This window comes from Astyanax mexicanus, chromosome 3 (assembly GCF_023375975.1).
Source record: "Astyanax mexicanus isolate ESR-SI-001 chromosome 3, AstMex3_surface, whole genome shotgun sequence".
Classification (NCBI taxonomy): Eukaryota; Metazoa; Chordata; class Actinopteri; order Characiformes; family Acestrorhamphidae; genus Astyanax; species Astyanax mexicanus.
Window position 1 is genome coordinate 55142154 of NC_064410.1, and position 13985 is coordinate 55156138.

At 40.6% G+C, this 13985-nt stretch overlaps 1 protein-coding gene and 1 long non-coding RNA gene across 5 annotated transcripts in view; one reads left to right on the forward strand and one right to left on the reverse strand.

The window, feature by feature from the left end:
• The window catches only part of sdk1a (sidekick cell adhesion molecule 1a), a 601048-nt gene that overhangs the window by 74942 nt on the left and 512121 nt on the right, over window positions 1-13985 (reverse strand). For all 4 annotated transcript variants that reach the window (XM_049475506.1, XM_049475505.1, XM_049475504.1 and 1 more), the window contains one exon: window positions 4751-4849. In XM_049475506.1, the coding sequence (XP_049331463.1) occupies window positions 4751-4849 (99 nt within the window). The remainder of the gene's footprint in view (window positions 1-4750; window positions 4850-13985) is intronic.
• LOC125799256 (uncharacterized) overlaps window positions 1-13985 on the forward strand; it is a 345287-nt gene that overhangs the window by 66342 nt on the left and 264960 nt on the right. The window lies entirely within an intron of this gene.

The window sequence follows — 13985 nt, forward strand, 5'->3', positions numbered from 1 at the left end:
CGTTCCACCAAATGTACTGTAACTCCAATCCGGATAAAAATAAAACAGACACTCCCGCTCCTGTTCGGCGGCGGGACCACGTCATTCCATCTCAGGAATCAGGTTCGGTGTTGTCCTTGCCTGCTGTGATCTGCGGCAGCGGTCTGTTTTGGCAGACAGCTATTCTGAGCTTCATTGAGTATGAGGTGTTAGTCAGTCTAATCTCATTAGAGTGCAGCATTTTTTTCCTCGTTTCACTCTCTCACTCCCTCTCTCACTTCCTCTCTCATTCTCTCACTCCCTCTCCTCCTCCTGTACTCCGCCTCAGCCATACAGAAGCAGCTGCTCCAGTCTCAGGTGCAGTGTGGCTCAGCTGCGTCTGCAGAGCGGAGGGAGTAAACACTTCAGTCCGGTCGGAACCTGAGCGCAGATAAAAAAGCGAGGCAGCCCTCGTTCATGTGAGCTGAAGTACAAAGAGCTCGGCTTTATAATAGTGGAGAACAGAGGAGAGATGGATGGTGGGACATCGGCTTATTGTCAGCTGCAGACGGCAGGTTTCTAACAACGGTGTGTCTCAGATCTGATGCAGGGGCTCTGAGCTCAGTGGAAGAAAGGTCAGATTTCCATCAGAGCAGTGTTAGCAGAAGTGCAAACGCACATATATCCAGCTATCTGGAGCAGATACACACATGAAACTATTGGAACCATACCTAATGCCAAGTAAAGGCATTGAACTGTGGAACAGTGGAACTGTGTTCTCTGAAATGATGGAGCTCCATGCAATACAAAAAGAATAACTTGGGGATGAGTTGGGTTAGCGATCATCCACCCATTACTTAACCTTACCTAACTACAAACTGTTCTTGTCTCTGCTAAATGCATGCAATCAAATCCTCACAGCAATGGGTAGTGTCATCAGATTTTTGCAAATGCACACATACTAGTTAGGCCTGTCACGATAACACAACTTTTTGCCAACAATATTTTGTCCCAAGAAATGATTGCGATACAATTTTAGACCATTAATTTGGCACTAATAAAATAATAACATAATATTGTAACAAATTAATGAACCCTTTTAAAGACAATAAACTTTCCATTCCTGTTCACGCACCTAATTTTGGAACCTGAAAAGTTACACAGCTTGAACAAAAGTAGGTGATAGTAAGTTCTTCAGTGTGTACTATAGTTATACAAACACACTGCAAAGTGTGGAGGCAGGGGAACCGTGTGTCTGCTCCACACCGTGACCTGCAGCCCCAGTCTGTCCCAGCTGGAACGTGTTGAACCGGCATAAAGAACCTGCATCAGCCTTCACTCAAGAGATACGGTGATGCTGAATGGAAGGCTGAGGCAATATGAACCTAAGACACTAAAGTTAAGCAACTAGAGCCGCACTGTGCCGTTACTATATTTCTTTAAGTTGGGTGTTAATAGAAGGCAATTTTCTATTAAAAGTGCAGCCACGCCGACAGGGCATTTTGTAAGTGCAAACACAAAAGACGATATCAAGATTATTATGTTAAAATGATTGAGGTCATGTCCATTTATTGAACGATAAGTTGATAATGTAGTTAATGTGACAGGCCTAATATTAGTGCATCCCAAAACATTTAAATGTCATTAAAAAGTTACTTTATTTCAGTAATTCTGTAGCTCAAAATGTGAAACTCATATTATATAGATGTATTACACACATAGTGATCTATTTTAGGAGTTTATTTCTTTTATTGTTGATGATTATGAAGCTTACAGCGAATGAAAACCCAAGAATCAGTGTCTCAGAAAATTAAAATATTATATAAGACCAATTGGTACTTTTGGCAGTGTGGGCAGTGTGCTGGAAGTCCTGCTGGAAAATGAAATCCGCATCTTCATAAAAGTTGTCAGCAGAAGGAAGCATGAAGTGCTGTAAAATTTTCTTTCTGATGGGAAGACACGGCACTGACTTTAGACTTGATAACAAAACACAGTGGCTCAACACCAGCAGATGACATGTGTCTCCAAACCATCACTGATTGGTGGAAACTTCACACTAGACCTCGAGCAGTTTGGACTGTCTGTCTCTCCACTCTTCCTCCAGACTCTGCTCCCTTTATTTACAAATAAAATGTAAAATTTACTGATGATCAGTGATGGTTTGGAGAGACATGTCATCTGCTGGTGTTGATCCACTGTGTTTTACTATCAAGTCTAAAGTCAGTGCAGTTTTGTTTTCCCACAAAATCTTACAGCACTTCATGCTTTCCTCTGCTGTCAACTTGCTAGATAAAAAAGATTTAAAAAAATTATAAATCCTTTTGAATGTTGTACCATAGTCTGATCTGTCTTATCTGGTCATTCTCTCTCTGCTGCAAATGACCTGAGTTACTGCTGTACACCTGCTGGTTTAATAGACCATCAGGTGTAATATAGGCCAAATGTTAAGACTATTCTCTCAGGTATTTATTAATACTTTACTAGAGGTCTTCTTTAATTACGGTGCTCTTTACTGTCTTCATTATATTTAACCCTCAGGGGCTGATGAACTCGCCAACGCATCAAATCTGATGTTCCTCAGTGTTTCTATTAATATCTTTGTGATAACAAAGAGCAGTAGAGGAACTCAGTTAAGAAACTTGATTTCTGTCTCTTGCCACTGAGACTAAGTGTGTTTTCACACCTGAAAGTCTGGACCAGAGTCTTCAAGGTTCAAATGTTTGTTCCAGTTTGTTTTGGTTTCACACTGCAGTTTAGTGAGCAGATTAAAGAACTTTACTCCATCCTGTCGTCATCAGCTATGTGGACGGAGTCTCTCAGACCCTGCGTCCATTACAATGGACATTATGACACCTGCTGTCCATCAGAATATACCATGAACCAGCCAAGAAAAGTTTAAAGGCAATAAAAGCACAGCTTAGCCCCGCCCACTGCACAAACATTAGGGCAAGGCAGAACTAGAGCCAAAGTTAGGGCACAGTAAAAGCTCATCTTTGTTAGTGTTTTTTGATTTATAACACTTTAAATCATGTTTATTTTACTTTTTAAAGGATGGTTTGTGAAATAAAAAGGGTAATATAAAAAAACACAGGCTTCCAATGCACTGGACAAAAAAAAAATAGTTAATTAGATTAAATGTTTCAATGGATTGTATATTTGAATATTAGAGTCTTTGTGTTCATCACTGAACATAATTCAGATGTGAAAGGGTTAATTGGTTTGTAGAATGTTAGTTATGAGTTTGGCGTTGTGATGAATTCTACCTCTCTGTCAGAATCTTTAATTCAATTTCTTCTCCTTTTTATAATCTATTTGTTACTTTTCATTTCGCATTCTTCACATTCACTCCCTTTCTTTTCTCGTACAAGTAACTAAGCTCTAATCCACTCCACTATTTGCCAGGTTTACTATCCCTTATTCCTGCCATTCACTCCCATTCATTTTCAACAACATCTTTAAGCGCTTAATCACTTTAAGCCCCTGTGGAACCATTTAGTAAACAACTGGTACACCATAGCAACCCCCAAGCAACTGCATAGTAGCCTTTTGGCAACCACTTAGCAGCTGGCGGCACGGTGGCTTAGTGGTTTGCATGTTTGCCTTCCAGCCCTGGGGTCCTGGGTTCAAGTCCCTATCTGGGCGGAGTTTCCATGTTCTCCCTGTGTCTGTGTGGGTTTCCTCCGGGGACTCCAGTCCAAAAAAATGGGAATCAGGTAAATTACCCAGATTGAATACTATAAAATGTATAAAATGTATGTAATGTACTATAAAAGACTGTGTGCCCAGGTATGCATTGACACTCTGTCCTGGGTAAATGCTGTAGTGCCCGATGCAGTTCTCTGGGTAAACAGTTGTTTCCGGTTGAGTGTATGCTGTGCACTATTGGCTGCCACTTTTCAATGGTTTGTGTTCCTGCACGTGGCTCTATGAGTGTTCTCACCTGTGTTTTCCCACGTGACTGTTATCTGTAGCCCCGCCCCCTCATTACTCGTTTTCCCAGTTGTGTTCCATTTCTGTTTCTCTCCACGTGTATGCATTTATACCTCAGCGTTTCCTGTTTTCTTTGTTGGATATTGTACATTTTTTCGTCATTCATTTTTGTGATTCCTTTTGAGATTCCTTATCTATTTTTTCTATATACTTAGTCTTTCCCCGTTTCTTCAGCTATTAGTTTCTTAGTTTGTTAATTTGTGTTTATTTCTAATAAATCCTTGCATTTGCATACGCCTCCGTTTCCACATCCTCTCCTTGCTCCTGAGTGCTGCTACTGCGTGACAGTAACTTCATTCATTCATTCATTCATTCATTCATTCATTCATTCATTCATATTGTAACAACTTCAGCTGCTCAACTGCACAAATTCTTTTAGTTAACACTCTTTTTTCAGGTTATATATGTTTTCTAATTTGATATCTATTTTAGGCTGTTTTATTTCTTTATTCCTTTCTTAAAAATCAATATGAAATATGCCTTATAAATGAACCTTCCTCGCCTTGACATTTTATAGATAACATTATGTCCTACAGTGTGAGAAACATCATTAGAAAGTCTTTTTGAGGTTACTGAGCTGCTTAAACTGCAGTTAAATTTAACTATTCATTAGGAGACTAATTAAACAGTAACCACCAGTATGAATTATTTGGTAACTAGTCTGAAACTAATATGGAAGTTATAATGTAATAATGATCAGGAAAGTGAAGCATGGGCAGTGAAGCACATTAGGGCCCTTTAAGGATTTAAGGGGGTCAATAACTTTACGAGGAAAAAAATGGTGGACATAAGTCAAACTTACCCATGATGATGCCATTCGGGTCCACCGGGGGCTGCCAGACCACCCTGACCTCCGTGAGACGGACCTCTGGGAACACCAGCCTCATGGGTGGTCCGGGAACTGAAGGGAAAGTGCAGAGGAGAAGAGATTAGATGTCAGGAGCACATGACTGTAACAATCATACTAATTAGGACAAGACTTTCTGTGGCTTTTGATCACTGGCCAGAGCAGAGCAGTGGAGAGCAGAGGGACTTAAGAAACACTAGTCCAGACAGAATTGCCTCGGACAGTCATCCGAGACTTCACATGAAACTATAATGGGCGAAAAACACATCAGTAAAATCCAACACAAGGCCAGCTCCCGTTAATCCCTTTTAGACAAGGCGAACTAATCAACTAGCGCATAAAAAAAAACAAATTAAAAAAGGTCTTGAAGTGACAAAAGAACACAAAAGGGATAAGTCTGCAATGACAGCTATTAATAAAAGCGCTGTGATAAATCCACCTCTAACTACTGTAAGAAAATAAACAAGTCACACATCAGAAGGGAAGGTACTGCCTTACTTTTGCCATCTCTGTCTTCAAGGCAAAAGCATTGTCCTGTTGAAATAGTGTCCTGTGGTGTGCATTCAGAAAAGGTTGGGCCCTTGGGTTGCAAGACCTTATTACGGTAACACTAGGCTGTCAAAGTGCCTGTAATTGTCACACTGGCCAGAGACACGACAGACACACATGGATACCAAACTTTACTTACTATTAGACTTACAGGGGTAGTCAGAGACAGGCAGGGTCGGAATCACAGTGGCAGGAATAGATAATAACATACCATAGTAAGAGCAGGCAAAAAAGAGTCATAAATGGGATATCCAAAACAGGTAAAAGGAAAAGGCAAAAAAAAAGTCTGATAACAGGAATATAAGTTGGAAACGATAAACAATCAGTAAAACAATGGGCAATGCAAAAGGAATAAGCGAAGATGGTAAATGTTAGGACCATGAAATAGCGCTAAAACTCTCCTCTTCTGCTTCGTGGACTCATCTTCCACGAAGATGGTTAGCTAGCTGGCTGAACTGTGGTTAGGTTAGCGTAGCTTGCTTTAGCTTAGCATTAGCTTAGCTTAGCCTAGCCTGGCTGGTTACCGTTCTGGCTGTCAGACTGCGGCCGAGGTAACTCAGGGATTTTCTTTCCCTTTTTTCCACAAAAGACGAGCCACCGCAGCGGGTTGCGGGTGAGTGTGCCTTGACTGGGCGCTAGCCTGTGCTAAGCTAATGCTGCTGCTGCTTGTGCCGCTGGAGGTGAGGATTCAAAACTGTCCTGTGTGTATAAATATGCCGTTACTCTGCAATGCTAACACTTCTCAACCAATCAGACTGGGAGGTCGGAACTAGCTGTTGTATAACGTGTAATATTGGCACTGCTGTGCTGCAGTCGTGGGCACGTTATAGCACTCCCTCTTGTGTATTCTTTATTAATTAACACTAAAATTATCTGAGACTTCACATGAAATTATAACGGGCAAAAACGTCATCAGTATCATCCAACACTTGGTCAGCTTCTGTTAAGCCTTCTTAGAAGAGGCAAACTAAACAACTAACGCATATAAAAAAAACAAGGTAAAAAGCGACAAAAGAATACAAAAGAGAAGACTCTGCCACAAAAGCCTTAAAATAACAGCCCTGCCGTAAATCCGCCCTCTCTAACTTCTATGAGAAGATAAACAAGTCCTCTGCTCTTTGTGTGTGTGTGAAAGCTCTTTATCGCTGTTTGTGTTTGTATGCAGATAGAGTTACAATGCGCCTGCTTCAGAAAGTCGGACAAACTGCACGGGTTCAGCGAGATCAGCAGAGGGGCGGATTCTCCAACACTACGAAAACCCAAACGCAAGGGGAAAAAAATGGAAACGACAAGGAGATGGATGTGTCATCATTTCACAACCCTGCTTGATATTCTGAGGCTAATGCTGGGGCCGCTGTGCGAGAATACTGAACCTTAACTACTGCATGCAGGCTCTAGAAACAGCCAGTGTGCCTGAGCTCAAACGGCTAATGTCCTACATTTCAGCTGGATCTTATTCTATTCCCCGAGGGTCCACTTATGCTGTTTATGTGGTTTTATGTATGATAAGTCCTTGTAGGGCAGATCCTCCAGACTCTCATTGTTCCTTTAGAATTAAACAGCCTGTTGTTGTCACTGTGCTTTTACACTATCCTCAGTTCTGATTGGATTTCCTGTGGATGCATTGTGTTTTCCCCAGACAGCTGTCTAGGCTGAAGCACTTCAGCCTACAGCAGATTTATGGATATACACTTCATTCACTATCCAATATATTGAAATGTTGGTGTGTATGGACACCCATTCTCATGAATGCATTTCTGCCAGGCCAAAGTAGGCAGACAGGCATAGTAATGAAGTAGAATTACTTCACCATTGTACTTAAGTACTAAAATGCTGTATCTGTATCTACTGGAGTATTATTTTACTCCTACCTCTACTTTTATTTCTTCACATGGATTTAACTATAAGTAAGTGATGTGGGGTTGATGCTACAGTTGGCCTGCAGGTTTAGGTTCAGCAACAGTATGTGCTGAAAGAATGAGGTCAGCTGACTACCTGAATATACTGAATATAGCCCAGGTTATTCCATCAATAGATTTTTTCTTTTCATACTCCAAGATAAGACAATGCCAGGATTCATGGGAAGATCATCCAGCACTTAACCTCATTGAGAATCTTTGTGCAGCGGTCAGACTCTACCATCATCAATGCTGCTGCAAGATCTGTGTGAGAAATGTATGCAACACTGGATTTTAATAAATTGTGTGACATTGCAGAAGCTTATTAAATCAATGCCACAGTGAATTTGTGCTGCAATCAAAGCTAAAGACGGTCCAACTAAATATTAGTGATTAGTGTATTTTAAATTGCACCTATTGTTGATACAGATATAGAAATGCACACACACAGTTTGTCTAGCCCCTGTCTCCTGTAGAGAAGTATTGCCACTCTGGAGTAGATAAACCTATTGATGAACCTTTTGGCGCCATGTCTAATGCCAGGCATGAACACCACGGAGCAGTGCCCTTTTTTCCCCATCTTTTCTCTGTAGAGATGGATGAACGCTTCATATAATACTTTTGGAATGAGTTGGTAAATAAGGTCACCCTGACCTTATTAATGCTTGTGCTGCTGAATATGCAATCAGATTGTCACAGCAATGTTCCAAAATGTAATAGAAAGTTTCCTTGGAAAGTTCAGACAGTTACTCCAACAAAAGCAGCATATAGATGCTTCTTATTACTTTTAATGTACCCTTGGTGATTTGTATGGTGTTGCTTTGGTTTTTAGTGCATGCTAGGTGGTTGCAAAGGTGTTTGCCAGGTGTCCAGGCTATGGTGCTGCTAGGTAACTGCTCTGTATTTGATATGATATCTTGTGTAGATTGGCTTCATGTTGCCAAATGGTTGATGACCCCATTCATTCTTATTGGGAAAATAATATGTCAAAAAAAACCAAGTTGCTATGTGAAAACCCTTTTTTTTTCATAACAAAAAGCTTAATTACAACACCAGAGCAACCACCTAGCAAGCAATCAGAACCAACAACCATACATCCAAACAAAAAGTCCATAAGGTGCCCTATTTTAGAGGTCTATAGGCAAGCTGTCAACCGTGCACTGCACAGCTTGATTTACGGAAATGTTGGTGTGTCTTTGCTGTCATAACGACAGGAAAAGTATGCCTTGCATGGCTTAAAATGTAATTCATTCTCTTAATTAATCATGGGCGCATTTTGGGCATAACACGCAATAAACCAATCAGTGTGTCACTATTTCACTCTGACTTTGTTCTGACAATCTGATGGATTGCTATTTTAATTGCTATATTGATCACACCTGTTCATACCGCTATATAAACTGATCTCTGACAATCTGGCAGATTGCTATTTTAACAGCGCAGCTACCTGTAGGTTTTGTTTTTTATTCGATATGGACGCAAGGCGTGAAAATAGACTGTCGGCAAGGTGTTAGATATTAATGATACCAACTATCCACCACCTAGAAAGCAATCAGATCAACAATCTTGAGCTGTAGCGGAGCTGATATCTTGAAAAATGTGTGAAGAAATAGTCAAAAAATTAAAACATTTAAATCAGATATTAATATAGTGCTCAGATTATCTATTATAAAAAAGAGAACTTTTAAACTTTATCACCATTAGTTTGGATTCTGCAACAAACTCGTTCAAATAAAGAAACTGAGGAAAAGTCTGTGATAAGTTTATGATACGAACCCTTAGCAGGTCAGAAGCTGGCAGTGCAGCTAGGGGGGACTGTGTTAGAAAGCTTTTGATTAAGGGGAATGTTCCCTTATCCCACCGGCCCGTCTCTCCACTGCTTTCCAGGTGCTCCCTGACAGGCTACACCTCCCCAGGCGGGACACAAACAGGCTAACATGAAGAGAACGCCCACAGACCCCCAACCCCCCTCCACTGACTGCCGCCACTGGGATCTTCTGGTCTCTTTCTCCAGTGTAAACCCAGCAGTATATCAAATCCAATCAAAAGCAGGGCTGCTTCTCAACTATTTGCTTATTTTCTTGCCAGGCTGCAATGCTTGGTTAGACTGACTCTGTACTTCATTTCCTGGCTGTTATGGCGCTTATAAATCTATCACATACGACACAGATTTGATTTGTATTGCTTTTCCGCGGTGCCGCTATGAGGGACTGCAGGGACATGTGTCCACACATGCTAAGATGAGAAGCCGAAACGGTGAAGTGGAGCTTTTCCCAAGACGCCTCTTTCTCTCGCCACTGTGTATTACACGCATTCATCATCCTGCTATCAGCCTCGCTGTGCTCCGGCGGCGGGAGTTCAAGAGATTAGACTTCGACGACTGCAGCTTTTGTTGCTTATTATGCACAAAATCACCAAACAGAAAATCTCCCGTTAATGAATCTGTAATTAGAAAATCGGCGATGTAATTATTTCATTAAAGACGGCGCTAATAAAATCACGTTCTGGCCCGTCTTCAGACGCCGTGAAACAGTTAATGACCTTCTTCTAATGTGATCAAGCAACGGAGAATGGATGAGTGTCCGGTCTGCTGTCATGGCTTGCTGAGACTGCAGGGAGAGACCCAATAACAGCATGTTTAGAGAAGCATTAGTCCATTTCTCCTCCCTTCTCTTACTAATAAAAATTTGAAACATGTAGAACATGTAGGTTCCTCGTCCTTGAGACACTCATTAACTCCCAAATAACTCCACTCCCATTTCTACAACAATGCCTCATTACTCCATGTGATCTCCTCAACACCCCCTAATATTGTACCACACATTCATAACTCATTCATAACCCATTTTTTTTTTTTACCTTATCTCATATATTGGCTAAAAAAACATGGCTGAAGCCAAAAACAGTCAGACAAAAACAGTTCTGCCAAAATAAAAAACTACAAAACAACAAATAAACTAAATCAGGAGAAAACATTAAATGTGCCTTCCCAAAACAGAAATTATTACATGTTACTATTACATGATGAAGTTCCTTTTGGACAGATCTGTAAACACTATAAATCTGTATGTATGTAAGTGTAACTGTCTGAGTTAAGAAAGCCCTCCGCCTAGCAGGAGATCCCACCCACACACTACACAGTTCTTTAGCCTGCTGGCATCAGGGAGGAGACTGCAGACTGAAGTCTCGGGGCTAGGACCAGCAGACTGAGGGACAGCTTCATCCATCAGGCTGTGAGGGTGCTGAACTCTCTCCCTGCTCTACCCTTCCCCTTCCCATTCCCATCCTACCCTTAGCACACACTCACTCAGCATCCTGACCCCCACCCACCCTCCCATCAACACAGTACTGAAACTCTGTACTAGAATACACACAGTACTGAAACTTTTTAGAAGGAACATGAGCTTATACACCCCATACCCGCACTATTGCTTATACTTGCACTGTCACTGTCACACACTTTAATCCCCCCTACAACTGTGAACTTTTACGAACTGCACACACCCATTCGCTTTACCAGCCTTAGGCTGGTTATCCCTCTATATTTGCTTGCACTAATGTTACATGGGTTCTGTTTTTACTTGTACTGTCATTCCCTCTTAATCACCCCCCCCCCCCCCCAAATCCCTATTGCACTACTGTGCTATTATTCTGTCCATGCTGTAACTTTTGGGAAGGAGAGTAATGTAATTTAAATCCTGTGTCTGTCCTGTACATATGCAGTATTGACAATAAAAAATACTTGATTTGACTCAATCTAATGCCAAGACATATAAGCCAGGCTAACACAGGTCGTGACTGATAAACTCATGGGAACTCATTACAAAGTATTGATACAAAGTATTAATCCATGAATCAACTCAAATATCCTCACAGCAGCAAATTAGCATATAGTATATATTTTTAGGTTTATGATTTCACTGTTAGGAAGATAAAAAATCAAAAGGAAACAGCACCACATCTTACAGTAACCTCCTAATCCATCATGCTCCCCAGAGACTGAAGTGGACTTGAGATGCCCACTCTGGCCAAACACCATCGCTATACCAAGAAGAGTTTTCAGAGTACTTGGAGAGCATGATTAAAGGATAAATTTCCCTGAAAAACTGATTTTAGAGGTGAGCGTTCCAGAGTTTATGGTCAGGAATGGAAGGAGGATCCAAAGAGTAATAAAGAGACATTCCAGTATTTTGTTTATTGCCTCCTTTCAGATAGAATGCCAGATAGAGGTCAGTCGTTCAGCTCCACACGTAGCATTCAGCTCTACACTCACAGTGATAAAGACCAGGCCTGTAACATGTCCTCCATAACCAACTCCTCCATACGCCGGCCGGCATGCGCCCAGCACTGCGTTTCTCATGGTGCCGGGGTCTTAATGAGCCCTGTTCTGGAGAGGAATTTAAAAGGCAAACACGGAGATAATTGGTGCTAAGGTCGAGCGAGCATGGACGGTGCAGCCCTGCCGTCTCCATCATAAAAGCGACTCGGCTGTCCAGAGGGAGCTCCACTTGCAGTGGCGCTTAAAAGAGACCTGTTATCTCTTATTCAGAGAGCTGCACGGTTCCACATGGCTGCCAGCATACCATTTCCATTAACGTGACTCGGTGGCCAGATGGATTAAAAGCCAGCCTCACATATACATATATATATATATATATATATATATATATATATATATATATATATCACAGCTCTGGTTCGTCTCAAAGACTCTTTTTTTTTTTTGAGCGTAAGAACGTTGCTCTCTGGACCTCTCTTGGGCCAGGTTCTGGAAAAAAAAGAAAAAATGCTCCAGGCTTTGGTCTTAAGTGTAGGGGAGGTGCCAAAGGATGGCATGGGTAACATTACTGTATATATTGTGCCTAATGTACAGCATGTGGATCTCATTACACTCGTAGCTGCTTTATAGTCGTGCAGACTGAAGTCCACTGTCATTGGTTGTTTATTTTCAGTTCCTTCTAAACACAAGGATATGTTTCAGTGCTTGCTAGGAGCAAAATACGCAGATGGACAAAGATGCCACAAATTCAGAGCGGAAAAGGCAATAAACTCTCCTTTTTTGGAGTACAAACATTGTTACCCGGGTCAGTCCATCCATCCAGATCCTTTTATACTTCAGTTCAGTCAAGCTCTATTATGTGTGAACAATATGGACACAAAAATATGTTGTTTTAAAAATCTTAGAAGAAAGCAATTTTGGTTTGCTGCTATTCAAAGTGTCTTTTTTAATTGTTTATTGTAAGAATTCATATAGCAAATGTTTGTAAGTATTTTTGGTACCACTTTAAAATAAGACTACCTTTATAAAGGGTTTTTAAATGGTTTACAATTAGTTTATTAATGGTTAATAATTAGGTTGTAAATGCCTCGAAAATCATTAATAATCAGCTATAACACATATGTAGCCAAATAATGAAATTAAATTAAACCACAGCTATCTATATTGTTGCCCTTTCTACGTATGTGTTATGATTATTAATTATGATTATTAATGATTCTTAAGGCATTTACAACCTAATTAGTAACCATTAATAAACTAATTGTAACACATTTATAAACCCTTTATATAGGTAGTCTTATTTTAAAGTGGTACCTTTTTTTTTTAAATGTTGATGATATCAGTCATCCAGACTATGAATTAACTCATAAGGAATCATGTAGTAACTTAAACGTGTTAAACAAACCAAAAAATACTGTGAAGAAGCATTTATGTGGCTTTTGTAGCTCTTGGGAGTGCTGGTAACTCTGATGAACTTATCCTGCGCAACAGAGATAACTCTTGCTCTAACTCCCTTAATTAGGCGGTCCTGATGAGAGCCAGTTTCATCATATATTTTTTTCAAATTTACTTGAAAATACATTAAAGGTTCTGACTGACTGACCTTCATTTATTAAATTATTATATTTTTAAATCTCATAAAGTTAACTGAGAAAAAGCCAAGGTGTGAAAAGCTGTCATCTAAGCAAAGGGGGGGGGGGGGGGGGGGGGGCTACTTCCATGTTTTTTTCTGCATAGTTTGTATGACATTATTATTAGTGTATTAATCTTGTGTTAATCTACAATGCAGAACATTTTAAAATAATAAAAAAAAACACTGAATTTAAGTGTTTTCAAACGTGTAACTGGTACCACCTCAATGTTTAGGCATGTCTGACCTGCCGCTCAATGGATATGCTCTTTTTTTCAGACCATTCTCTACAAAAACACAGTAAATCAGCAGTTTCTGAAATACTCAGGCCAAAATCCCTTAAATCATCTTTCTTCCCCATTCTGATGCTCTGATGGTTTGAACTGCAGCAGATCGTCTTGGTCATGTCTACATGCATAAATGCACTGTGATTGGCTGCTTCGACATTTGCGTTAATGTGCAGTTGGACAGTGCAGGTGAGGTGTACCTAATAAAGTGAAAACTCCAGCAGATGGTTTATTATGTAGATTTCCAAGTCTAATAAGTACAAGTGCTTGATTTGGAATTAAGCGCGGCTCAGTGTATTTACTTAACTTTTAATGAGCGTTAAATTAGATAAACGCTTTACAAACTGTGATTGTGCTTCGTTAAGAGCGGTCTGACGAGCCTCTCGGCACATCTGTTATTTCCTCGGTGAACGAGGCCAACCTTGAGAAAGGCTTTCTTCGTGCCAGGCCTGAAAAATACACCCCCCCCCCCCCTCCTCTATACGTCTCGCAGGGTCCCCGGTGCTTGTGCTCGCTGTGTATTACTTTCTGCAGTGATCTGTTTGTG